At 52.7% G+C, this 27532-nt stretch overlaps 1 protein-coding gene across 1 annotated transcript in view; it reads left to right on the forward strand.

Moving 5' to 3' along the window:
• The first annotated feature begins 83 nt into the window (after window positions 1–83).
• Window positions 84–27532, forward strand: part of PYROXD2 (pyridine nucleotide-disulphide oxidoreductase domain 2) — a 28963-nt gene continuing 1514 nt past the window's right edge. The window contains 20 exon segments of the mRNA XM_028098464.2: window positions 84–1934; window positions 6261–6280; window positions 8512–8566; window positions 8569–8604; window positions 8689–8735; window positions 8738–8764; window positions 13977–14129; window positions 16507–16582; window positions 16585–16659; window positions 18536–18597; window positions 18693–18814; window positions 20801–20942; window positions 21339–21473; window positions 22789–22827; window positions 22829–22862; window positions 23102–23107; window positions 23110–23261; window positions 25443–25493; window positions 25496–25608; window positions 26316–26424. Of these exon segments, the coding sequence (XP_027954265.2) occupies window positions 1808–1934; window positions 6261–6280; window positions 8512–8566; window positions 8569–8604; window positions 8689–8735; window positions 8738–8764; window positions 13977–14129; window positions 16507–16582; window positions 16585–16659; window positions 18536–18597; window positions 18693–18814; window positions 20801–20942; window positions 21339–21473; window positions 22789–22827; window positions 22829–22862; window positions 23102–23107; window positions 23110–23261; window positions 25443–25493; window positions 25496–25608; window positions 26316–26424 (1581 nt within the window). The 5' untranslated portion in view covers window positions 84–1807.

The following is a 27532-nucleotide window of genomic DNA, read 5'->3' on the forward strand; positions in this document are numbered from 1 at the left end:
GGCTCTTCCTGGTGCATAGAAGTCCTGGTCCATCCGCACCCTGCTCCGTCTCGACTCCTGCCTCAGCCACACCTCAGAGATCTGTGTCCCTTGGTCCTCTGGATCCCAAGCAGAGGTTTATAAAAACTCCCCAACCGATCCCTACGTGCCCTGGGTTGAGAACCACTGCCTCAGGGGGACGGCCCCTCTCCTGTCACGCAGAAGCTCCCACCGCAGGTCAGGGCACCTGAGCCGTGGGACTGGGGAGCGTCTGCCGCGGGTAGGAGAGAAGCACCGTGGCAGGAGGAGGCGCCCAGGCAGCGTTTCTGACGTGTTGACAGTAGCTGGGCCTTCCATGTCTTCAGTCTTGAGCCAGAATTCATGCAGAGACTCTTTTCTGTTAAGGAGACAGCTGGTGGGGGTGAAGTGGGGGCAGAACCACACCTCACACTAATGTCCTCAGACGTGGCAGTGAGGGACAGTCACCTGAGGTGACTGGGACCACATGCCTCCTTAATATCTTGACTTTATGAATGGAAATTTAACATCAGTTGTGGAAAACACAGAAGAGCACAAAGCGGGGGAAAGTAAGTCTAGATGCCCACTGCTGCTTAGGGTACCCGCTTCTGTCACCTACTGTTGTCCCTTAATTTTTAGTAGCTGCATGATGTTGACATGTCTAGTTGAACCAATCCCCCGAATTTTTCAATATTGTAACACTGGGGCGAGCATCCTGCATCAGACTCCAGCATAGTTTCGCACACAGTGTAAACCTGACATGCGGAGGGGTGTCTCGGTCATGAGTAGAAGGATCCGCGGAAGGCTCTCCTGCTCAGACGCACCTTCTCTGCATACTCTCCCAATTTTAAGGTGCACTTCTAATAGCGGGTTTCTAGAATATGGACAGATGTCATGGCAGTACAGAAACTCAACTCTTGGGTGCTTTTTTCCTCTAACAAGAGGAATGGCCTGCTAGCTAATGGGCAGAGAACAAAGGAGCTCCTAATTCCAGGCAGTCCAAAGCATAGCAAGAAAGTGTGTTACCTGAAAATATTTGCAGATGTGATCTTTAATCCTTGAGGATTCTGGGGAAATGGGAAAGGTGCCAAAGACAAGAGCGATGTCCAGACTGTCAAAAGAAGAAGGCAAACCCCAAACTCCCCAGCCCTTGCAGGCTCCCGCGGCAGCCTCTTCTGAATGCAAAGTGTTTCAGGGTCTGGGAGGGAGCACTCAGCTCTCTGGGAGCACGCTGCAGTGACAAATGTCCCCCCGGCCCCCATAGTTTTGCTGAGGCCCTGGTCAAGGCAACCCTGTGGGGTGTAGAGCCGCTCACCTCTGCAGGCAGAAAGATGGGGAGCTAGAGCAGAGTCTGACCAGTATCTCAGGATTCGCTCCCCAGCACACCCCGGACAGTAAACTCCTTAAGGAGGCGTAGGACAGTGCTGGGGAGGGGGCCCCACCAACCTGCTCACTGGCTGCATGACCTCCGCTACCCCTTCTCCAAGCCTCCGTGCCCCTCGTCCATGAAATGGGAATTCTGGGGCCTCCGTGAGCACAGCGCCTCACACGTGGGAGCCCTAGAGTGACCAGCACAGTGGCTCTCCTCTGCGGCCTGGAGGGGACCCAACTTCTGCCCGGTGAACTGGTGGCCTCCTGAGACTCTGCCCTGTGTGGACTCCATGAGCTGCATGTCCTCATGGCCCGAATCCAAGTACGGCAGCTGGACTGCAGCTTCTCCTCTCTTTCTGTTTGCTCCCTGCCCCTTCCCCCCACCTGGGCTGCACAAAAGCTGATTGTAAATAAATTCCTGGCCTAGTGCTGGGCAGAAATGGCTGCAAGTGGCCCAGGTTTCGGCAGGGCCTTGGGTGCCTCTCCCTGCCCGGCTTGGAGATGAGCTCACTGGGAAGCCAGGGGATGCCTAAATCCTCAGTATGATGCCGTGGTGATAGGAGCAGGTAAACGGGCCGTGCCAGAGCTGAGGGCCAGGGAGGGCAGCCCTGCTCAGAGGCCCCAAGGCTGGCGGAGGGGGGTGGCATTCCCAAGCCCCCACCTTCCTCTGCTCTGGGCACAGCCTGGCCGGGGTTTGGGCCAGAGCAGGGGCGGTGGTGGAAAGTCCGCTTGGTCTGTGAGGTTGTGGGGCTGACTCTGCCATCAACTTGTTCGTGGTCTGGGGCAGACTCTTGCCCTCTCTAGGCTCGGGTCTGCCCTTCTAGAATGACCAGGGAGGAATAGGTGAGCTCAGGAGTTTCCATGTATCTCATGCAAAATTAGCTAGTTGCCACCACATTCTTAGAAAGCAGATGGTACGCAAGGGTTGGAAAGAAAGAGCTTTGCCATAAAAGACCCATGAAATCCAGCCACCCCGAGTGCCCTGAGTTCTGGTCACCACCACCTCACCACTAGGACTACCCATTCCCCCAAGGAAACTGGGAGTTAGGAAAAAATAGAAATGAGTCGCAGAGATCCTAGTGCATGTCTGCGGAGGCTGACAGCCCCCTTTGTCTTGCCTGGCTGGGGCACGTCGGGTCGGTCCTACTGCACTTGGCTGATGGCCAGGTGCAGCGTGTCCGATTCCGCCACGTAACTGTGGGAGGCCACAGGGTCTGGACCAGGTTGTCTTTGCTCAGAGCCTTCCATTCACACTCCCGGGGGGCCCCAAATTTCAACTTCTGGCATTCTTTCCCACTGGGTTTAGAAGGACAGACAATGGCAGGATAGAAAGAAGATGCTCTTCACCGTTTTAAAGCTGCATCCTGTCCTGCCGGCTCTTCATTCTTGTGTGCTCCACGAGCAGTCCTGGCCGGGAGATGCTGTAAGTCGCCCCGCCAGGGAAAATGTGTGTGGACATTTATACGGAAACTTATGATAGATAGAAGAAATAGAGCACACACGTTTACAAGGAAGATACACGGTGCTCTAAATTCCAGGTAGCCAGTTGGCTCTCACCAAATTTCTGTGATTTTTGCTAAACTTAGCAGCAAACCTGTGGTTACTCCCGACCGATCAGGCCAGCTCGGAAGGGAACGTGGTTTGCCGTTTGCACTGACTTTAAAGATCAGAACCGACGGGAAGCAACAGTCAAACCTGAACTTCACTCCTCCGGTGATGGGAGAGACTTTGCTCCGTCAGATGACATTTCTCCCGCACTGGGAGAATATTCTCTCAAGGTTTTGTGCTATTTGCCGCGGAACAGCTGCAGACACAGCGCAGGGTCGGGTTTCATCTGCATCGTTCGTGTTTTCTCCATCACTTTCTCTCACAGAAAGGTCAACAGAGTAATACTGCTAAGCCCTGAGGGGTGCTGTTGGCTGGCTTCCGTGGTTCAAGTATCCCCCCCGCCCACAACGGCCTTTTTCAAGTTGCCACCATGAGGGGGCTGTGTGTGCACTTGGGAGAGAGGCACAGCCGCTGACGGCTGCTCAGAGGTGAAGAACTGCAGGAGCATAGGTCATGGTAAACTGTGGAAAAACGATGGGGAAGTGACAAGTTTTGAGTATTTATTGCCTTTGTTTTTAATATAATTTATTTCACTGTAAGTTTATAATAATCTAAATTTTAATAACGGCAGTGTTTGACAAGCGTCGCAAACATCCTGGCCAGGGGAAGCCAGCCCCAGGCTTCACTGATTGGGAAGGTGTCATGCCCCACCCCCACCCCCGCTTTTCTGGCCTTGGTGACAGCACATCCCTGCTGTCTCCTGGCACGGAGGGTTGACTCCAGGTCCCCAGAGGCATAGGTGACTTGCCCACGCGTGTGTGAGTCTCAGGTGTGTTTTTCCTTGATGTTGTTTCTTCAGTTGCTGAGCATTCAGGGCAGCCTGGTTTAATTAAGGGCATTTGGGAATCAAGTGAGGGACAAAGTGGCATCTTCTGAGAGAAGGGTTAGCTCTGCTCCCTGAGGTCACACGAGTATCTGGGGGCCACCTTGAAGACGAACCCTAAGTAGTCCCTTGACTAAATATGCCTAAGAATGACCCAAAGAGCTTGTTAAAGTGCAATTCCTGGGCCCTATCCCTGGTGATTAGGATTCAGGGGAAGTCAGCGCATCCAACCAGAATTTGGAGCGGGTCCAGTGCAGACGGCTGCAAGCCGCACTTGAGAACCCGTGTTCAGAGCGGCTTCTCTCAGGAGCCCCACATGCCTGACTAGCTGAGGATCCCTGGAGTCAGGCTGGAAATGATCAGAGTCTGCAGCTTCAGACCCCCTCGGGGGAAGGAGAGGTCACCAGCAGCCCCAGGAGGGCTCAGGCAGGACTAGGGATGGAGTGTGGAGGGCTGAGGGTCTTGGGCTGTTGGAATCTTGACCTTTGTCATTTGAGGTCTGTTTGTGCATTTGTGGGCTTGTGTGATGATTGAACTGGACCCCGTTGCCTGGAAGCCTTTATTACTTTTCCAAGATTTATAATCAGCACTACTTAAGAGATAAATAGCTACCATTTATCGTGAGTCTGCTGAGGGTCAGGTGCCTTACGTATATTATTGGTTATTCTCGCTCCAACACTGCAAGAAGCCTGAAGCTCATGGCCGGTCAGAATGACTCTCTGAGGGCCATGTCCTGTAAATAGCAGGAGTCAGGTTGAGCCCAGGACAGTCGGCCTTTAATTTGATGTATATATTTGAGAGCAGGCCTTTCCAAACTGTGGGCTGCAACTCGCTCATGAATCCCATCCAGCAAAGCTTTTAAACCTTAAGAAATTTTTCAAAAGTATATAAAAATAGTATATTAACCCGTCTTTTTTAATGAAATATAATCAAATAGATCATCACATGCTTATCACATGGTGAGTTAATATGAGTTCATGAAACTTTTGTTTCTGTGGATACATTTATATGTGGGGTACAGGCCAGGTCACAGGTTAGGACGCACTTCTTCATGTGGCTCATGGTCAAAGAAGGTTGAAAAACACTATTTCAGAGATTCCTTTAATGGAAGAGAAGTTGGCTTAGTGACCTCTAAAATTCTGGGTGTCTCTGTGTGGAAAATGTAAAACAAAGTCAGCTCAGCTGTGAAGAAATCCGTCATGTGGGTCATCACTGCCTCCTATTTATGGATGTTTGTCAGATTAATGGCTGAACGTTTTATTTGCACGAACACTGGGTTCAGGTTGGTGCTCTGAGAACATAGTCTTCTGCTGACATCTTTGAAGACTCAGAGTGACCTTCTGTCACCAAGGAGAAATGCGTGCCAAATGTTCCAGACAAGACCTGTCCCCACTACCTGAAAACAACCCAGGCCTGCTCTCTGCCCAACAAGGGCTTCTCCATAAGCAGCTACACTTTATCCTGAGAGTGAGGCAAGAGGAGACACTCCCGGCCCCTGGCCATGCTTGACCACCTGCATCGGAACCACCCCGGGGCCTTGTGAGAAATCCATCCCAAGTCCCTGCCTCCACCCTGCTGAGCTGACTCTGGGGTGGGGTTGTGAATCATCGTTCATATGGGTTCTTAGATGATCCTGAAACTTCTCAGAGCAGGAGACGCACTTGTCAGCAGTGGGCCTGGTGGGGAACCTGGAATCCCAAGTCAGATTTAGGGCTCCCAATCTAGGCGCAGCCCTCTTAAGATTTTTGAAAAGAAATACACACGCGCGCGCGCACACACACACACACGATAGATAAATTCACCCAATCAGCCAGCACTCCTTTAGCACACGTTGAAGCTCTATGTGTTTAATTCATTTTGAACTGTTCTTATTTGGGAAATATTGGTGATTGACAAAGACAAAGCCATGGGACTAAAGCCTCTGGTGCACTAGAATGGACCACACTTGGCAGAAGAAGCTGCGTGTGACAGCAGCTGTGCTCATGCCCAGCATGCACCTGGACAGTGATTCCAAGCCAGCGAGGGGGTCCAGCGCCAGCAGAGCAGCCACGCTTCCCTTCTGTTCCTGCCCAGGAAACTGACACACTTTCCATCAGTCACCTGCTCATCCCCAAGAGACAGAAGCCCAGCAACGCAAGGCTTCATGAGATAGCTTTTGTCTGATGACTGTGGCTTTCTCCTCATCCCTCACTCCAGCCTGGAGCCACTGGCCAGGCCAGGGTGACAGGACTTTTCTCAAGCTAGGGCAAGAACCAGGGTTTTCTGGCTGCCCACAGACCAGGTGATTTATGGCATCAAGCTAGACGCTATTACAACATCCAGGTACAGGTGGTACTTTCGGCTACCTCCCCAGGATCTTCACGAGCATGGGGACAGGGATGGGTGCCCATATTCCCCAGGGAGTGTGTCTGTCTGCCCGCCGACCACTGCTACTTTCCTCCTCCCCCTTGTCTCATTGCAGGACACAACGGGCTGGTGGCTGTGAGTACCTTCCCCTCTGCCCGAGCCCCTGCACACATGGCTGTAAGCCGTTCGAGAAGCCGCAGGGTGCGGCCAGGAGAGGGGGGCGGCCGGCTGGTCTCTCCCTGGCGCTGACCCACGGCTGTCAAATGGGTGTCCTTAGTAGTTAAGGAGGCTATCGGGCTCCCCTTCCTCTCCTTCCCCTAACGTACGTGCATTTCCCCCACAACTTTGGGAGAGTCGGGACATTCAGAAGCAAGATGGTGACAACATGGGAAAGTATGTAAGTGGCATAGCCAGAGGGATGTGTTAAAGCCTGGGAAGCTGGGGCCAGGTGGGGCCCTCCGACTACGGATTACAGGAGCCCCCTGCTCCCCAGCTGTGTCTAGGCTGAAGTACCTAGCAGCTACACGGCCCCAAGTGTACCCCGGAGACGGCGAGGAAGCCAGTCCAGCAGGGGAGGTAGGGCCCTGCCCCCACCACCACTGGCTCCTCTGTCCAAAGTTGAGCCAGGCCAGGGGTACCCTGAAGCTGTGCTTCTCAAACTCTGGTCCCGGTACCCCTCTGAGGCCACCATGTGTACTAGAGGGTGTTCACAAGACAAACTTGGAACATCTCCCTGAGGCAGTGGCAGCTTTAGGATATCCATACGGGACGACTCAGCACGTCAGGGAGGGCGGGCTATGAGACTGGTGTTAAATCTAAACACTTTCCCTGACATAGTAGTTTTACTTGAACATTTTACAGGGAGCATTATATAACTCAACTGATAAAACATTGATTTTATGTAATTATAAACACGAATTCGTCCCCCAGCTCTGCCGCTTTCTATCTGTGAAGGTCAAGGCATGTCACTGAGGCTCTCTGAGCCGTGGTAAGATGAGAATAAAAACACCCACTTACAGAGTTGCTCTGGAGCGAACAGATGATGTGCTTCGAGGACCTGCCACACAAAGCCTCGCAGATGGGAACTCAGCCCAAGGGAGGCTGGTGTCCACCCCTTCGGCCCAAGACCCAGGCCCCCCCAGGCACAGCCCTGCAGTTCGCAGAGTCAGGGGGTGACCGGCTGGGGGGGACCAGGGAGCAGGGTGATGTGAGGTGGCTCAGGAAGGAGGGGTTTGGAAGAAACTGTTCTAGGATTTGAGCTCTGGTTGGATGATTGGGGGCACAGTCTAAGGAAGTAGGGTTTGCTCTAGATTGGATACCGTCAGAAAGCAGGAGCACCCCCTGTGACTGGGCATCTCGATAAATCTTATCTATTGGGGAGGGGGGCCAGTAGCAGGAGAGGGTGACTGGTAAGGAAGTAGTGGTCACTTATTTTGGCTGCGAGAGGAGGTGGAGGGTATTTTGTGGGTGACTCAGAGCCCATGTTTGTACTTAGGCAAAATTGTGAAGTGGTCTTGCTCTGTCCCATTTTCAGTGGTCTCAGACCATTCTGTGAGGTTGCTTGTGGCTAATGTGAGAACAACACGGCGTACCTCTGAGGGCCAGGCTGTGTCCCAGTGCCAGGGCTGCTCAGTTTTCTTCCTCACTGGGATGGGTCAGGAGTATAGATCCTCGGTCCAGACCGTCTAGGTTCAATTCCCAACACCTCTACTCAGGAGCTCCGTGAGCCTGAGGCAAGCCATTAACCTCCTTGGGCCTCCGTTTCCTCATCTGTGAAATGGGGAGAGTCATAGTGGCCACCTCTAGGGTTGTGGGCTGGATTAAACAGTGTCTGGCAAGTGAACTTCATTTACTTGTCAAAGATTTTATTTATTTGACAGAGAGAATGAGCACAATTAGGGGGAGGGGCAGGCAGAGGGAGAAGTGGACTTCCTGCTGAGCAGGGAGCCCGACACAGGACTCGATCCCGGGACCCCAGGACCGTGACCTGAGCCGAAAGCAGCCACTTCACCGACAGAGCCCCCCCCCAGGCGCCCCTGCCTCTCGGTGCTTGTGGGGAGGCATGAGGCTCAGCCCCCCAGAGGAGCTGGGCACCCCAGGCAGGGCTGGGCATGGTGCAGTAGGACTTAGAGCCACCAGGCCATGCAGGAGGGAAGGTCGCCCCTGGGACGTGGAGGGGGAGGAGCAGTCACGTCGCATCTTATGAGACATCTGGGCAAGTGGGAATTTACAGAGGAAGCAAGGGAATGGCATTCCCAGAGGCAGGAACAGCATGAGCCAGGGGGCAGCAGGCTGGCCCTGTAGCGAGTCCCCTGAGCTGGCAGGTCGGCCCCTGGGATGAAAGGCGGGCCCTGTGTGCCCCCCAGGCGGCGTACCTACAGAGACTGGGGGTGAACACAGCAGTCTTCGAGAGACGCCCTGTGGTGGGGGTGCAGCTGTCCCAGAGGAGGTCATCCCAGGTGAGCCCTGAGAGGTGATGTGGGGGTGGCGGGGCATGACTGTCGGTGACCGCCGGTGACCGTCTTCACCGGATTCCATTTCAGGGTTTAAGTTCTCCCGAGTGTCCTACCTCCTCAGCCTGCTGAAGGTGAGGAGATTTACACCGACCTAGAGCTGAAGGTCGAGCTCCCCCATGGCCCAAAGGTGGGGGAGGGGGCAGTTCCAGCTTTCTGACCTGGGGTGAAGGCTCCCTATTTTGTGCCCACGTGGTTCCCTGCACCTGGGTTCTCTCTTCCATCCAAGGGTTTGTCTACCCCACATGCTCTCCTCAGTGCATTCCCACAGTTGGGTTTTGTCTGGCCTACCAGTGTCTTAAAAATGGAAAATTTCACATAAAAATTGGGCGTCTCTGGAAGACAAGCCTTGTCAACATGAGGCCCATGTTCCTACATGGAGCCCTGGCTGGTGCCTTGCATGTTGACTGGGGTTCCAGCTCTGTCCGGCCCCATCGCTTCCCGGCATCTCGCCTGGCCCTCGCTGGGGACCTGCCTTGAAGCCTTGGACCTCTGACAAAAGCCTGATTTCTGCCCTCATTAAACTTTAGATCCTATTACCACTGTAGGCAGCTTGAGCAGGAATTTGGCACCCATGGACTTTTCACCTCCTCTGACTCCTGGGCTACTTTAGGGAGTCCCAAGAACGCTCAGGGCCCCTTGTTAACTTCTATTCAGCTTAACCTCAGTCCACAGGCTGGCCCAACTCTGCTCCTGTCCTTTCAGATTCCTGTCACCCCCACTGCCTCTTTCGGAAGCTTGGTGACCACATTCCTGGAGCCCACTCAGCTTCTCCCCGCTTGGTGCCTCTGTCACCTCCACTCAGAAAAAACGGTCCTGTGTGTCACCCATATGAGAAGCTGTGAGCATTTTAGCACCAACTTTGCTGTAAATTGACAGTTTGAAGTTAATAAGACATCCAATCACTGTTGCCTACTGAGAGAGAAAGAGAGAGAGACAGAGCGCAAGTGAGCCACCCACAGGCAGGACTTGGTGAAGTCTAGCCAAGGCCCGGGCAAGGGTCTCCAGTCTTCAGTCCATACCAGACTACAGCTGAAGACAAGCTTGCAAATGCACTAATTATACATGGTGGCAGACGTGGCTAGGGGTGAGGGCTGTGGGTAGACCCTCCTTTTGAAAAATCTAACTTATAAAACTCAGGATCACAGAACAGAAATTTTCACGTGACTATTCATTTTATAAAAATAAGTTACTCATTTGAGGGGCGCCTGAGTGGCTCAGTCAGTTAAGTGTCTGCCTTCGGCTCAGGTCATGATCCCAGGGTCCTGGGCTCGAGCCCAACGTCGGGCTCCCTGCTCAGCAGGAGAGTCTGCTTCTCCGTCTCCCTCTGCTCCTACTCATGTGTGCTCTCTCTCTCACTCGCTGTCTCTCTCTCTCTCTTAAATAAATAAATAAAATCTTTTAAAAAAAAAAGTTACTCCTTTGAAAATGGTTTCTGTCATAGGGCTCCTTTAACTAGGAAACCCCCCACTGAATTGAGTATATGCTTTGATCTCCGACCTTGCGTTGCATTAATAGGAGCATGGTGCTCAAAGCAAGGGAGAAAACAGTCCTGCTTCGTGAGACACAGAACTAACCCCCTGTGGAGTATGGAGCACCTTCTCTGACAAGACATTGACAAGCTGGACAGCATCTATAGGAAGACAGCTGAACTCTGGGAATGTTCTATCTCCAAACAACAGTAAAGAACAGTTATTTTACCAGTGCCACAACTTGGGCTACAAGTTCTAACACTCTAGCTATTGGTCTTCACCTGTGAGACAAGAATGTTAGTGTCCCGTTCTATGATGAGGGAACCAAGGTTCTGTGAAGTTAGGTTCACACACTAGGAAATGACAGAGAACTTGAACCAGGTCCACCTGCCTCCTTCTCCCCGTTCTTGGGCTGCCATGTGCTGGCACAGGCATCCCAGAGCAGTCCTGCTCAGCCTCACACATCCCAGCACATTGCGGTTTGCAGTGGACAAGGTCACAGACAGGAGCTCCCCTTGCAGCCCGGCCTGGGCAGAGGATGGGGCTGAGCTTACAGACTCTGGGACCTAACGGGCTGGTTTTGAATCCCTGCTTGATGGTTTTATTAGCTGCCTCATGGCGCCTCATCTTCCTCATCTGCAAGATGAGGATGGTAATAGTACCCACCTCATAAGGCTATTGGGGGGTGGTTAATAGGTTTGTCTGGGCCATGGTCCATACCTCATAACTGTCAGCTAGCATTATTACTCCCATGTGGCAGTTGAGAAACTGAGGCTCCAGAAAGACCTCCCCGGGGCCCTGTAGCTGGCTACTGCCTGTCAGGCCTGGCCACTGGGGGCCTGTCCCGTTAGACCAAGCTCTCACCTAAAGTGTGAGTCTTTCCTTTGGTGCCACTGCCCCTCTTCCCATCCTTGAGCCAGAGGATGGTTTCCCCCACCCACATGGGGCCTCCATGGGGCCTCTCTTCTGGGTCTTAGTTTCCACAGCTGTCAACGAGAGCATCAGACTGGATCACCTCCTGGTTCTGTCCACTAGATCACAGGTTTGCTTCAAAAGTGGCCCCACATTAAGTAGTGGACTCCAGGCTGAGAGGGCAGAGTTCTGCCCTGGTGCGGTCTTGTCTCCCCCGTCAGCAAGAAGCTGCCTTGTCCAGCTCTCCCTGGGCCAGCCTTGACTCCATTCAAGTGGCAACCCCTTCCCTTCCTCACTAATAATCTTCTGGGTCTCAGCCAGATCACTGTGCTCCTGCTTTACTCCTGGAAACCTAAGGCAGGGCTCTCAAACTTTCAGGTCTATCAGAACAACCTTGGAAACTGATGGGACCCTGAGGGACCTTGATCTGAGAGCTGATTCTGCAGGACAGTGGTGGGGCCGGGGACCACACCTTTTGAATCTCTCTTACCTCTGGTCCCTCATATACACCTTGTCCCTTCCTAGCAATTTCCACCCAGGGTGGCTGTGCATGCTGAGAACTCTCGTAGGGGAATCAGAAGAAGGGTTCTGTTTTTATACGAGGAGAACTGCATGATGTAAACAAATCTAATGGTGATTTAACATCCCTCTTTCTAGTCTGACACCACATAATTAAAACCACCAAGAATGACAAAGGTCCAATTTATGAGAAAGCCCTGGAATCAGACAAAAAATTATTCATATTCAATTAGTTATACTTGAAGCAACTCTCAGGACCCTTATTTGGGGTGGGTTATTGATTCATTCATTCAGTAAATGCTTCTGAGGCCCTGCCCTGTGTCCCGCACTGGGGGAAGCCCTTGGGGATCCCATGGTGAGGGAGGGAGACAAGGCTTCTGCTCTTAGTAAGAGGACTTCAGGTAGAGGAAGTGTTACCCCCAAAGAAAGGAAAACAAGGCAATGTGATAGTGAGGGACCAGAGGTCCAGCCTGGACTGCCCAACCAGGACAGCTTTCCTGAGGAGGTGACATTTGAGCTGACATGCAGATGGCTAAGAAGTTAGCAGCCTTGTGGTCACCTGAGCGGAGGGAAGTAAAGATGGCCGGGCCCAAGGTGGAGGAAAGCAGACAAGGGATGGGCAGAGGGGCAGCAGACGGTATATGAGAGGGGCTGGGGCGCCAACTGAGATAGGGCCTTGTAGGCTGTGAAGGAGGGACTGCATTTTACCCTGGAGTGCCATGGGCAGAGGAAGTGGAGGGATGGGGTTTGTAACTTCAGGAAAGGTCAGTCCACATGTTGGGTGGCATGGAATGTGGTGGACGCAGCTGTGGTCTCGGGGAGACGGGCGGGCAGCGGCTGCAGTGGTTCACGAGATGGCAGCTTGGGATGGAGGCAGTGGCGATGGAGAGAAGCATACAACTTCTGGAGAGACTGGGCCAGTGAGACTTGGTGACGGACAGGATGAGGGGGGAGGAAAAGGAGAAACTAAGGCAACTTCCTGGGTGAGAAAGAGTTTACTCACCTGAGAGGAACCAGGCTGGAACTTCCTCCAGCTTTCCCCATCTTGGTGTGAGAAAGAACCCTGCCAGTCTCCCAGCCCAAGCCCCTACCACTGTTTGGGTTCACCTCCACAGTATGCTCCACCCATGGCAATCCCGCCATCTGGAATATCTCTGGCCTGGGGAAACTTCAGCTGTCATTGTTGGAGAGGCCTTTTTGGTTTCCTTGTGTTTTCCAGAACTTCTCCTCACAGATCTTGTTTCTGTCTCTGGACATGTCCCCTGTCTGCAACGTGGCGTTCATTTGTTCAGTCAACAGAATACGTATTGATTGCAGTACATCCAGGTGCTGGGGATACTGCACTGAGCAAAGGGACTATGCCCCTGAGCCCACAGAGCTTGCATTCTACCCCCGGGGGGGGGCGGGGGGGGGGAGACGGGGAAACTATGCAATTAGCCAGGTGGCAGTGAGGGTTTCAGAGACAAAGAAAGCAGGTTGAGGGGGCAGGAAGTGCTGGGTGTGTAAGGGAGGCCTTGCTGCTCAGGTGATATGTGAGCAGAGCTGGCGCAGAGGGGAGGGAGCTGGGAAGGAAGCTTTAGATGCCAGATTCATCAGGCTAACCACGTTAAATGCGCACAGCTTTCAGTCTGTCAGTCATACCTCAGTAGAGTGGTTTCAGGAAAGACGTCTCTGGGGGAGAGTAAGTCTAAGTTTTGGGGCCAGCACAGGCCCCTTTTGTTCTATCTGTACCCCCATCAAAGAAGCAGCTGTGCTCTTGGAAGGTTCTGTTTGCGGGTCAAATATTTGTGAATCAAATCATATTTTAAATACATCGAGGGAACTTCCATTTAAAGTGACCCTGGAGTAAATGAGTCTGCAAAGTAAATAAAATTTTTTGATGTGCATAATTTATCTACCTTCTAAGTATGGATTTTCACATAACCATTATGTAATTGTGTCCTTCTACATTTTAATTATTTATTTCCAAAGTGGGGGTAGTTATAGACTAGTGCTGAGGGCCACAGCTTTGGAGTCACAGAGATGTGGTTGTGAAACCTAGATCCACCTCCTAAGGTGACCTCGGACAACTTACTTCCCTGCTCTGAGCCTCTGTTGTATTCGTACAACGAGGATGGTATGCTTCCCGTTGTTGTGAGGTGATCAGGGTAGCATGGTGTGGCATGGTGCAGTGTGGTATGGTATGGTGTGGATTGACATGGCACGGCGTGGCATGGTGTGGTGTGACGTGGCCTGCCAAAGGATGCCTGGGCAAGAGCGCTTTTTATATACTTACATTAAAAAATAAGAAGCGGCACCACCTGCCTTGGGGAACTGTGTGCAGGTACCTAAATGGTTGCAAACACAATCAGAGAAGGGTCAAGGGCAGAGGACACAGACCCCTTAAAATGTTGCTATGCTATCTATGTTCTGCAGAAATACGGGCTGAAGCTTCATCTTCGAAACCGCTACTCCTTCACCCCAATGCCAGAAGAGGGCATGGGGAGCAAGGTGCCCAGGTCCCTTCTGGGCACAGACATGGAGGAAAACCAGAAGCAGATTGCCCAGTTCTCACAGAAAGATGCCCAGGTAGGGAAAGGGACCGGCAACAGATCTCCTTCTCCCTCGCCAGCCTGTAGGTGGCTCTTGAAAGGAATTGGGCCTGGTTAGAGGCATCCTAAAACATGTTGTCCAGAGTCATCCTAGAACATGTCCAAAGACCATGAGGCCTTGGACAGGCCATTCCACCTGCCCTGGGAGGGCTCCAGTCTGAGGTAGCCTTCGATCTCTGGCGCTTCGAAGAGAAGGGGATGGAGAACACTGATTAAGACCAGTGGACACTGGGGGCACCTGGGTGGCTCAGTCGTTAAGCGTCTGCCTTTGGCTCAGGTCATGGTCCCAGGGTCCTGGGATCGAGCCCCGCATCGGGCTCCCTGCTCGGCGGGAAACCTGCTTCTTCCTCTCCCTCTGCCCCTGGCCTAGTTTGTGCTTTCTGTCTCATTCACTCTCTCTCTTTGTGAAATAAATAAAATATTTTAAAAAAAAGACCAGTGGACACTGGACACCCTCAAACCTGTGTGTGCTCAGTATGAGGCCACTGTTCAGGTGGCCTCAGCCAGCTGAATTTCAAAAGGGCATCCACTGGTATGTACTTATACTGTATGCGTTTTCCATCTTTCTTGCTTTTGGAAAGAACTCCAGGTGGTTATCAATGTTAAAGCCCATGAAGCCAAAAAGAATGATGAAGGGAGGATCAGAGACAATTAAGGATAGAATGAACTGGATCAAGTATTTAGGACAAGAGAATTGTAATAAATATTCATTTGACTTGGCATCAATCCCCTGGCAGCCCAAGGCAAGAAATTGTCCATGAGAGCATGCAGGTCTGGTGGAAGGAAGACATACGTCTGACGGAGAATGCACATTTTTTTCTTGGGATTGCATTATAAGGAATTTGTTGGGTAGCTTCATGTATATGAGCCATTGAATAATGTTATGGACGTGATGTGACTGGTTTTGCAGATATAGATTCTTTGGGAAGGGACATATTTTTGTACCAAGCCTAAATACGAGCTGAAGGCACAGCATGAACTCCTCTCCCATTGAGGACGTTTTCATAAGAAACCCAGGTTGATACAAGCCACATGTGTTGCTTTTTGTAATCTAGTGTTGGGTAAAACCCAGAGAACCATGGCCCCACAGTATCTCTCCTCAATCAGTGGCTTCTAAGGCTGGCTGATGATCAGAAACTCCTGGGGAGCTTGCTTCTTGAAACGGCTTCTTTTCTGTGCAATGGGTTGGGAGTCAGGGCCTCCACCCTCTCCTCAAAACCCTGAACTGCCCAGGTGCACTGGAGAGGATTCAGGACGAGGCCACATCGCTGGGCCTGGTGGACAGTGGCTGGCATGCTAGTAACCACAGGAGGAGGCAGGGGCCACATTCCACTGTGGAAAGTAAGGAAACCCTTTTCTGATCTTGTCTTCTCAGATTGTCATGTGGAAGGCCTACTGTAGGCTGTTTAAAGTAATTTTTGTCAAGACTTCTCAAACATACTTCAGTGCCGAACTTTTTTTTATGCAACCTTATTAAAATTCTATGGATATATTCATTAGTATAGATGAACCAAAAATTGAAAGCTGGGGGCTGGGGATCAAGACAGGGCTGCCAGTGGCACAGGCATCCATCCATGTTCCTGTCGCCCACCCAGCAAAGGAAAGGTGTGTGTTCTAACCACGCTATTGAAATGGATTCTGAAAGAGAAGGAAGGAAGGAAAAAGAGAGAGAGAGAGAGAGAGAGAAAGAGAGAGAGAGAGAAAGAAAAGAAAGAAAGAAAGAAAGAAAGAAAGAAAGAAAGAAAGAAAGAAAGAAAGAAAGAAAGAAAGAAAGAAAGAAAGAAAGAGAAAGAAAGGAAGGAGAAAGCAGAAGAGAGAAAAGAAATGGATTCTGTTATTGGGGCTTGTTGGGTGAAGTGATGTAGGCTTCTGTTTCTGTGTATGTCAAGAGGACATAGATTTGCAGACCAGGAAAGAACAGTCATCATGCTGCAATACAGGGGAAGAGATCTTACTTCCACCAGTAATATGTGGAAAGACAGGACAGAGAGAAGAAATTTTAAGTGGTTTTCTGGTTTATCACAGAGACCACATGCTAGGATATTTGCCAGTTTTCTGTGGCTGACAGCTGGTCTCAGCCAGCATAACCCCTTGTCCCTGCCACCACCCTGGTGGCTCATCTGCTTAGGATCTCTCTGGCCTCCCCTAGTGCTGACGTCAGCTCACAGGCCTGGAACTGGGAGTAATTTTCCATGGCCGAGCTGAGCCAAGGCTGGGCGTGAGGGCTGAGGAGCCACCGAGGCTTGGCTAGGAGCCGCAGGCCATGTGCGGACGGGATGGAGGTCAGAGCATGGGGGCAATGTCCTCGTGGAATGCTAAGCAGTGGGGCCTTGACTCAGAGCTCTCTGTTCCAGGCCTTTCCCAAATATGAGGCGTTCATGAATCGGTTGACATTAGCCATAGACCCTCTGCTGGACGCTTTCCCCGTGGACATGAGGCCTTCCAGAGGGGTTCCCTGCTGCAAAGGCTCCAGTCGCTTTCCACGCTCAAGCCCCTGCTGCAGGCAGGTAAGTCCAAAGCGCAGGCATCAGGCATGATGAGTGACCTTCGGGATGTTGAGCCCATTTTCTTGATGATTGGACATGAGCTTGAACCTTCATAAGCCTGCCAACTGCCGTCCATGAATAGGGGTTTTCCAGAGCACTCTGCTGAGCAGATATTAGCCTGGCGGCCCTAGAAATAGAGCCTGAAGTGAAGGCTTGTAAGCACGTAGTTCATTGTGATGGGTGACCCCAAGGAAAGGGGGAGTGAAACTGGAAAGAGGAAGGTTCAGTCCCAGGGTGTGCTACTGTGCTGGCTACTACCACATGTGACAGGTGCTAGATCCCAGGAGGACCACCCAGGCGGCCTTATGAAGTGCACGTCAGGACAGTTCCCCTGAGAAAAAAAGAAACATTTATCCATCAGGTTCTGTCCCCCACTGGCAAAGAGTGCCCCATGGGGTTTAAGTCCCACCTGGAGCATTAACTTCTGGGCAGTGCATCCATGGGTGCCAAGTGGGTTCCTGTGGGCGTCCTGTCATGGTACCAGAGACACCCTGGGGAAGAAACAGTGAGGCGAGGCGCGTCCCACAGATCTGAGGTGAGATGCTGTCAGGTTTTACCGTGTGAAGCTGATTGAAGCCTGCATGGAGCTTGTCACCATAGTCGTGGCTAAAATAAGAGAGAGGGGCCAAGAGAGTTTGGAGAGATGCCCCCATACAGGAAGGATGTTAGATTTGGGCTCAGCAAGAAAAAATTCTGTGATGAATTGGGGATGTCTGCCACGGGTATGAGAAGGGACATTTCACCAAGCATGCTGCTATTTTCTACCATTCTTCCAGGATATGAAGACCAGGTTAGCTTCTGCATTCTAGAAAAGTGCTGAATGACTTAGCTATGGCTACAAAAATTGCTGTATAACAGCCACAAAACTCAAGGAGCATGTAAAAATAAACCTCTATTTCTCATGTGTCTGCACAGTCCAGTCTGGTCTGGTCTCACATGGGGGTTTATGGCTGGGGCATATCAGCCAGGCTAGTTGTGCTCCAGGTGCTTCCCACCCTCCTCCTGGAAGCAGCAGGCTGGTCCCAGCATGGCCATCTTACGTCAATGGCAGAAGCATAGCGCAATGTGTGGGCCAGTTTCAAGCATCTGTTTGCCTCCCATCTGTAAACATCCCATTGGCCAAAGCGAATCACGTGGGTGAGCCCAGACTCAAGGAGCAGGGCAGGCCATCCCAGCTACAGTGGGAGGTACTGCAGAGTTGCTGGGAAAAAGTGTGTGGCTACGGGGAGGAGTGAAGGATCAGAGCCAGTAGAATCTATCACAAACGCCACAAGTAGACATTGCCTCTCAGAGGACCAGTCCAAGAAGCTTCATGCGATAAAATTTATTAAGCAAGTGCTGTGTGCCAGACACTAAGCCAGGCACTGGGGCTAAAATTGCTAGAGGTCACGATCCATGCCCTCGGGGCCTTACTGCCCAGTTATTCTCTGAGATAGTGTGAATCAGCTTCAGAGCTGTGGGCCGGCCTAGGTGGCTACCTCCTAGGGGATGGGCCTTACAGAATTCAAAGTAAGGGACTCAGGTACAAGTTAACATCTTTCCAAAAATAATTCCAACCACTAGAACTTATTCAGTGCCTATGAACTTGCAAACACTTTACACATGTCATTTATTCCTTATATAGCTCTGGGGGACATGAAATAGTAGCTTATTGTAGCTACTCATAGTGGCTTATTGTAGCTACTATTGTAGCTTCCCAAAGAACTTAGAGTAGCTCTTGGGGATATGAAATATTACTCCCATTTTACAGATAAAGAAATAAGAACAGAGATACCACACACTGGAATGACTCCTTCTTTCCTGTCTCAATTTATGTTTTATGGGTCTTCTCTTTCAGGTCATGTGCTGGGAGCCCAGCTGCCCCAGTATTACCAGGTCCTCACAGCTCCAGTTACAAAGGTGAGGGGCTCCCCAGCCTCCGGCTGGACCCCACAGTGAGGGGGACTCTCTCCCCGGGGCCCCATGCTCTTCTCCCTGCCATTTTGCCGTCCCAGGTGCTGGATCAGTGGTTTGAGTCCGAGCCTCTAAAAGCCACTCTGGCCACGGATGCTGTGATTGGAGCCATGACAAGTCCCCACGCTCCGGGGAGTTGGGTGAGTGCGGGGCAGGGGGTGGGGTGCAGCGGAGCGGAGTGAATCTCCCAACAAGAGTGCTAACAGCTGTCTCTCACCAAGCTCTCCCAGCGAGCCAGGCATGAAGCCAAGCACTCATCGAACCCTCAAAGCAACACCTGAGAGCCATGGTTCAGAGAAGGGACAGGTCTTGCCCCAAGTCACACAGCTAGTGGTGGCAGAGCTGATTCCCAGCTGACCCTCCAAAATCTTCCTTCTTAGCCACTTCTCCCTAATGCTGCAGCGAGAAAAGCCTCTCTCCCACTGTGATAGCTCAACATGAACAGCTTTCTCCTCCTTTTCCTCCTTCTTTTTCTCTCTCTCCCCTCTTTCTATCTCTTCTCCTCCCACAAAGTTCCACTGCCCCTCTGACCCCCTGGGGTCCCAGGACACGCACAGGTGCCTTCATGGCGGTGGGGGTGGGGCACTGCCTTTCCCTTTGTGAGGGGGGCTGTTGACAGCCAAGCCAAGAGGGGGCAGCAAGACCCAGTGAAGTCTGCCCCTGTGGTGTGACTTAATGAGCCCCTTGTAGGAGCAGGGAGGGAGGGTGTGTGTGTGTGTGCGTGTGTGCGCTTGTGTCTTGGGATGGAGGATGCTGCCAAGGGTTGGGCCATTTCCAGTGCATCAGAAGACGCAGCTAGAAGCTGTCAGTGTGGCTTTTCTCTCAAAGGATGAGAACCACCCTTGGAAGTGGTTTTTCAGCACACACTAAGCCAGCTCCAAATTCCCCAGGGCCATGGAAAAGGGGGGTTGGCAATGGTTGCCCTGCCTCGGCCAACTCTATGATCCACCAGCCAGTTTGGATCTTCCACTGGGACCTCCTGTCCTTTTTTCTGTGACTCTGCGGGAGGCGTAGCTACTGCCCAGTGTGTGAAGTGCGCCTTTAAGTAATTTGTTTCTTCATTAATTTCTCCAGTGAATGTTGATGGAGCCCTTACCTGTGCCAGGGGCAGGGCCAGGGCGTGAAGGGCACTGAGACCCTCCTAGGAGGGGTAGACAAAGAGCAAGTGATGATAGTGGAGCTCTGTGAGGGTTGGGATGCGGGTGGGGCAGGGAAGCAATGCTGTCCAGCGTCAGAGGAGGCCTCCACGAGGAAGAGACACCTAATCTGAGCCTCTCAGGACAGGAGGAATTAGCTAAACAGACACAAGGGAGGACGGGGCTTCTAGGCTGCTGGATCGGCCCGTGCAAACGCTGGGGGCTGAGCCGGGACCATGGGGAGGTTTGCTTTGGCAGGAGTGCAGGCTGAGAGGGGGAGCTTGTTGAGGGATGAGGCTGGAGCCCTGGAGGCGTGTCCGGAAACTGGCCATGCCCCTGAGAGCAATGCTGAGCCGGCAAAGGCATCCAAGGAGAGAAGTGGCAGGACTTGGCTAAGCTTGCGATGGGGCTCCAGGTCTTCAGGGAAGAAAGAGTGGGAGAAGGTGGTCCAACTAGGAGGACACCACTGCAGGAGTGGAAGGAAGAGAGGACAGGCTGGGACCAGGAACGAGGTCTCCAGGAGGGGGAACTGGAAAGTTCTTTGGGAGGCAGGGTTGATGGCGCCCGATGGCATGGAGGCGGTGAGGCACGTGTTCGAGTCGCACGACTGGCCCTCAGCTTTCTGTGGGAGACGGAAGCTGCCGTCACTAGGATGGGGGGAATGAAGGAAGAACAGGTTGGGGAATGGGGAAAGAGATGGGTTTCAGCTGCCAGCCAAAAAACCCCACTCAAGTAGCTGGCGCTCAGGAGAGAGTTAGGGCTGCGGGTTTGGGCATCGCCGCCGCGTGGTTGGTGCTAAAGCTCTGCCCGCAGACAGGTTTGCATGGGGAGAGAATGTAGGGCGTGAGGCAAAAGGCCTTACAGGAGCCTAGAGCCCATTTAAAGGCTGATGGGAAAGGCAGCATGGGGACAGGGAGAGGCTAAAGGTACCAGAAAGAAAGGACTGTTTGCACCTAGAGCTCTGGGGAGGTAAACCGCACCTCCAACCACTGACCCCAGTAGTCTGTCCTCAGGTATGTGCTGCTCCATCACGTGATGGGGGGCCTGGAGGAGATGCAGCTAGCCTGGGGCTATGTCCAGGGCAGCATGGGTGCCCTCTCTGATGCCATCTCAAGCTCAGCCACTGCACACGGAGCAAGCCTCTTCACTGAAAAGGTGAATTCCCCCGATTATTTGCCGGGATCCCAGTATGGAACCAAATGTCAAATTCAGAGAGAGGGTTCCTCATTTTACCAATGCACAAAGTGGGGCTTTGGAATCAAGGGGCTAAGTTTGTGCAGCCTGTTAATGGCTGAGCAGCTGTCAACCAGGTCCCAGTTCTTCTGACCACCCCCTTTGAATGCTCTGGCCCCTACCCCCATTCGAGCCGAGCCTTTGCATTGGAGTGGGTGGGCTAAGGCTTCACCACATTGCCGCAGAGCGCAGCAGGGTGGAATCAGATGCGGAAGCTGTGAGCGCCCAGGAGCAGCACAGACAGTGGAAATCCCCCAAGATCCAACCTGTATTTTCTTTCCTGGGGGGTTTCCGGGGCCTCGCTCTGGTGGGCTCTAGACAGTGGCTAAAGTGCTGGTGAGCAGTGAAGGGCGCGTCCAAGGAGTCATGCTGCAAGATGGCTCGGAGGTGAGGAGCAAAGTGGTGCTGTCGAACACATCCCCACAGGCCAGCTTCCTGAAGCTGACACCACAGGTGAGGCCTGGGGGCTGGAGGCAAGATGTCTGCCAAGATGGGGGAGCGGGGGGGGGTGTTGGTCAAGGGCGCCAGGACTACATGAGGGTGGGAGATGCAAGTGCCCACTCTCTCTGCACTAGGGGAAGCCAGTCCTTCTCTCCTTTACCTAACAGGCAGGTAGCAAACAGGGAAGAAGCCTCGCACGTGGGGAGAAAAGTCCAGGGGAATGAGGTGACTTAGGCCATGCCGCTGGCAATTGGCAGAACCAGAGTTAGAACCCAGGTCTGACTTTTAACCCAGAGTTATCCTACCACCCTGATTCGCTGCTCTAACCAACTCTGATTCCACCGTCTGTGTCCGTTATCTATGGCCGTATCAATGCTGCGTGAAACAACCACAAAGCTTCTGGGCATTTAATGAGAAATACTGACTTAGCACGCAGAACTGGAGAATTCAGTTGAACTTGGCTGAGTTCAGCTGATCTGGGCTTGCTCAGGCACCTTCCATCAGCTGTGGGTCAACGTGGGCCCTGCTATCCTGGCGGGCCTTGCTCATGTGCCCAGGCGGGCTGGCTATGGCTAGTCCAAGACCGTTTCTGCTGGAATGACCAGGTTGACCAGCTCTTGCTCTGTGTGTCTTTCATCCTCCAGTATGATCAGTGAGGCATGTTCTCCAACCTGGCAGAGGGCAAAAGCGAGCAAACCCACTCACGCAGGTGTTTTTCAGGATTCTGTCTGCATCCTACTTGCTAGCGTACACCTTGCCCCAAGCCCAGGGTCACAGTGGGAAGAGACTACAAAGGTGTGCGGGTACAGGGAGGGGTGAGGATTGGGGGCAGGTGTTGCAACTGATCACACCTCCCCTGTCACCAAAACATATGATAATCCGTATGTGAGTATGGGGCTCCCAACCATTCTTGGGACTTATTTGGGGGGACAAGGCACCACTTTTTCTGAGTGATTCCACTAAGAAAATTCAACAAACATCAGTTCAAAAGCATCTTGTCAAGATAATTCTGAGATAATCAAGACTTTCAAGAGCTTACAGACTGGAGGAGGAAAGGGGCCTTCAGCCCACAGGCCACATCCAAAGTTGGAGTTGGTGTGGACCACTTACATTTGCTCAGGCAGAGTTCAAAGGAAGAGGTGGTTAGTGATGAGCTGGGGGCGGGGGGGGATCCAGGAGGCCTTCACAGAAGAGTTGCTTTGGCTGAGCTCTGAAGGATAGAAAGATCCTGGCAGTGGAGGCTGAGGGACCACCCTGAGCAAAGGAAGAAGGCAGCCCCCTTGGGGCCTCAGCCATCCCCAGGCCTTTTCACAGAACCTTCTTCCAGGAATGGTTTCCTAAGGAGTTCGTGGAGAGGATCTCCCAGGCTGGACACCAAGTCACCTGTTACCAAGATCAACGGTAAGAGACTCACAGATTGCAGAGCTGTCTCTTTTGACGTTATCTGAGTGAGAAAATCTCCCAGTTTGGGAAAAACTGACTTATATCATCATCTCTACTCCCTCGCCTCCACCCTGCCCCCCCATACTTTTTCTTTCCAATCCACCCCTTGGGTAAGCAGGGTGATGGGCAGAGAAGGAGGATCCTGGAGGCCAAGCACCAAGGCCTTTGGGCCCTCGCCCTCCTCTTTGGTCCCTCAGTGGCTGTCGCAGGCTGCCTGACTTCCTGGCGGCCCCCAGTGCTCCCGGAGGCCAGCCACTGCCCCATCACCAGTGCCCCATCCACCTGAACTGTGAAGACACACTTCTCCTCCACCGGGCCTTTGAAGACGCCATGGATGGCCTGCCTTCCCACAGGTGGGTAGGCCCTGGGCTTTGTGTCCCTTGGGACACTCCTACACACACGGGCTGGGGAAGGGGTGGGTGACTGTCTAGACACAGAGAGGAGTGTCTCTTCCTCCTAGTGCTTAACAGTCACAGTGTCTTAGGATCTACCTAAATCCACACTTACGTTCTAAGGAGAGGAAGTTCATCGCAGGCGGTAAGTCCGTGGGCCAGGGCAGATGAAGAGTCAAGAAAGAGTAGCATGCAGTGCAGCCAAGTGTCACAGATTAGCAGAAGGGGCAAAGGATTGCTGAGAGAACAGCCCTGGCATTTGGGAAGAACTGGAGAAAATGCTTTCTGGGAGAGAAGAGGTCTCTCTGACTCAGCAGCCCATCAGAGGGCACACACTCATCCGATCTCCCTGCTCCATATTCTCTTGTCTCTGATAAGCCGCCTTCATGCAAAACTTCTAAAAGCATTTCCTACCTCCCAGCCCAGCTGAATCTCCATCCTTCAGAGATAGGCAGGGATGTTTCAGGAGCAAGTATCTTTCCGTACTGTCAATTGTCCACCAAAGCTTGTTGAAAACCTGTTCTGTGTGGGACTCTCTATTGAGTGTGGGTTAGGGGAGTTAGGGGTCAGGCAGGGGCCTGAAACAGACACAAAGCTTATCACAGGGCAGGCACACAAATACTTATAGCATGATGTAAAGAGGGTGTGTGCCCTGGGAGAAGGCTAGAAGGCAATGTCCACTTATTCATTCATAAATATTTTGGAGCTCCTACTCTGTGACAGGCTTGGTCCAGGGACCCAGGCACAGAGCAGCAAGCAAAGTCAACATGACCTCTGCCCTCAGTTCACTGACCTTTTATGGTGGAATGCAAGACAATCAACAAACATGCACTGATAGTATGGAGAAAAATAGGTCAGAGGAGCAAATGGTTCTCATAAGGAGGTCAGGAAAGAAAGGCGTCTCTGACAAGCATGGTGTTTGAGCTGCGACCCATGGGAAATGAGAATAAAGGTCTTATAAATTACATCTGAGGAAGAACATCCAGGCAGAGGGTAAGTCATGTGCAAAGGCCCTGGGGCGGAGTGGTCTGCTATGTTGGAGGCACAGGGATGTAGCCAGAGAGGCTAGAGAAAGAGAACCTGGGAGTGAGGGGAGATGGCGAGGGTCCCAGAGCTGCAGCTGGGCCCTGTCAGCCACTCCTGGCTTTTACTCCTGGAAAGTTTGTGCCGAGCCTGACTTCCATTTTGGAAAGACCACTCTGGCCACTATTGGGAGAAAAAAAAAAGGCATCTGTTGCAATTGGTGACTACTGCAGAATCCAAGGGACAGAAGACAGTGGCCTGGACCAGGGTGGGGACGGCGGAAGTAACGAGAAGTGGCCAGATAACTGGGTATTTGAAGGTGAAGCTGCCCCCATTTGCTGTTGACAGGAAGTGGGGTGTGAGCAAAAGAAGTGCCACCGGAAGAAGGTGTTTGTCTTTATAAAAAAGGGGAACCTGTTTTGTGGGGAGAGGAGCAGGCCTTAGGCATTTGGGTTTGGACAAGTGACTCTGGAGATGCCTAGTGGACATCCAGGTTCAGAGGACACATCGCAAGTGAGGGATGCAGGGAGAGAGGGCATTTCACGCGGCCTCGAAAGTGGTCATATTTGGAGATTGGAGGGCAGTGTGTTCCAAGTAGACATGGCATTGTAAGCAGGGGAGGGGCGGGAGACCGTCAGGGCTCTGTCGGGTGGCCGCAGCCCCAGCAGCTCTGGTTTGTACAGGCTGCTCAGGGCAAGGTGTGCAGACGGGGTAACCTGGGCTGAAATCGGCCGCCTGACAGCTGCTGCCCTGGGCCTGGCCCCTTCCCCCATGTGTGCTGTCTGCTGGGCCCGTCACAGTGCAGGCGGCGGTGGAGGCAGGTGGGGACACACACGCAGGTCGAGGGAGTCTACGTGGGACCTGAGAGTAGGGGCTGTGCATCCGAGGCTGGGAGTTCCTCCCGGGTGGTCTGGGCCGTCTCAGGGGGCACGGAGCCCGCGCGGGCCAGCAACCGCCACAGCCTCGCAGACACCCCCTCATCTCGCCCCAGGCCTGCCTTCCCCCGGTCCCTGTCACCTCGGAGCCACTCCCAGCCCCTTCCCTTGGAGCCACTCCCAGCCCCTTCCCTTGGGGCGGCTGCTTCTCTTCACACCTGACCCTCTCTCCTCCCCACTGCGGCAAGCCTCTGACTGAACTCTGCATCCCTTCCTCGCTGGACCCCACCCTGGCTCCGCCCCCCCCCCCCACCCCGGCTGCCCTGTCCTCTCCCTCTTCACTCAGTACACGCCCTACACACTGGCTGGAGGCAAGGTGTGGGAGGAGCAGGAGAGAAACGCATATGCAGACAAAGGTAAAGAGAGCAGCCTGCCCTGTCTCCACAGTGACAGCTGGGACCCCTCCCCTCCTGATTGCCCGATTCAGGACTAACACCTGGTAAGTCCTGTCCCAGAGGACGAGAAGTACCGACCGGTACCAAACGGAACCTGAGTCAACACAGTGAATGCCTGCTGGGGCCGGGCACTGGGCAAAAAAGCCTAAAAGACACAGTTCCTCTCCCTAAGTTGCTCACAGTCCTGTCACGGTTTGGGGGAAACCAATCTTACAATACAACATACTACGTGAACCAAAGGTGGAAGCTATTCGCCAGAGAGACAAGGACAGCTTTCCAAAGGAAGGGACATTTGAGCTGGGTTTAAAAGGATGAATAGGAGTTGGCCAGGCAACAGTGGGCATTCCAAGCAAAGAGACAACTTGAGCAAAGCAAGGAAATGAAGAAAGCTTTGCATATTCATGGGAGACAAGTAACTTTGTGGTTAGGGTTGGGGTGAGCAGGTGGGAAAGTGGGGTAGACCCACAGGCCTTAGTGATGAATTATTTAGTTGCCTATGGACTATTTTTATTTTTTGCTTATTGAGATATGAGTTGCATATGATAAAATAAGCCCATTGTAAGTATGTAGTTTAATGAATTTTCAGAAATTGGCCAAGTTGTACAATCCTAGCGCCTCATCTTCTTCCTCCATCACGCCATCTCATTTCTCTGCTGTTTGGTACCCGGTGTTCGACTGCATCAAGGCCTACGCTCCTGGCTTCAAGGGCTCCATGATGGGCAGGGACTTCCTCACACCACCTGATTTGGAGGGAATCTTCGGGCTTCCTGGAGGGGTGAGTACAAGACCGGGGGGTCCCTTGTCACATTCTTCTCCCTGCACCCCCACCCCCTGGCATGCCCGCTCAGCTCTCTCTTGTCCCTCCACACCCAGCCTGTATCCGGAAGGGAGGATGGTGCAGAGACCACAGTGGAAGGGGACAGAGAAGTAGTCTGACCTAGGCAGTGGGGAAGAGTGAGGAGATCAGACAAGAGAGACAGTGCCTGATGAGCAGGTCACCAGGCCCATGGCCCCCACTGTCTGGACATCCATGGCCCCCTCTCCCATCTGGCTTTCTTCAGAGGGAGCTCCCCTCTTAAGGCAGCACGTCCTTGGACTTGCCTCTCTGATTTATCAAAACCTCACTGACACTGGGGACAGAGGAACCAGCTAGGAGGCCGGGTCCATATGGCAGCCACCAGCTTCATGTGGCTCTTGGTGGCTCCCGTGGGGTGAGGCCAGACGGAGGTGGGCTGCACATGCCACCTGCCCACCAACCTTCAGAGGCTTAGGATGAAAAAAAATGCAACACACCTCATTAATAATTTTTATACTGATCACATGTTAAAATGATAATGTTTTGCATCTATTAGGTTAAATAAAATATATTATTGACATTCATTTCGCTGGTTTCTTTTTAAATTTTAATGTGGCTCCTAGAAAATAAAAATTGCATATGTGGTTCCTAGTATATTTTTATTGGACAGCGCTGGTCCAGGAATAGAGCGCAGGAGACCAGGCAGTGAGGACTGAAGGGAGCGGAGGGATATGGGAGGCGTGGGGCAGGCAGAACTGAGGAGTCTCGGTACCTTGTGCTTGCCGAGGTCGGGGCAGAGGGACGGGAAGGGTCCACCTGGAGGCCCAGGCAGGGAAAGTGATGCCACCCTCCAAGGTGGGGAGGGTGGGAGAGAGCAGTCTCAGCAGGGGAGGATGAGGTCAGCTTGGGACATGCTGCGAGGGTTAGCCGGAAGGACATCCCTGTGGTGACGTCCAGCAGGTGTCAGTCTTCTTGTCCAGACCTGGCCCTTAAGTCTGACCTTCCCCCGACCCTTGCTCCCCACGTCCTGGCTGCTTGGACCCAGGCCAGGGGAGCAGAACGGAGCTCGAGTCCCCTACCCCTTGTC

This window comes from Eumetopias jubatus, unplaced genomic scaffold, assembly GCF_037043125.1.
Source record: "Eumetopias jubatus isolate StellerSeaLion01/CBP00866 unplaced genomic scaffold, mEumJub1_p1.0 scaffold_17, whole genome shotgun sequence".
NCBI classification, from domain to species: Eukaryota; Metazoa; Chordata; class Mammalia; order Carnivora; family Otariidae; genus Eumetopias; species Eumetopias jubatus.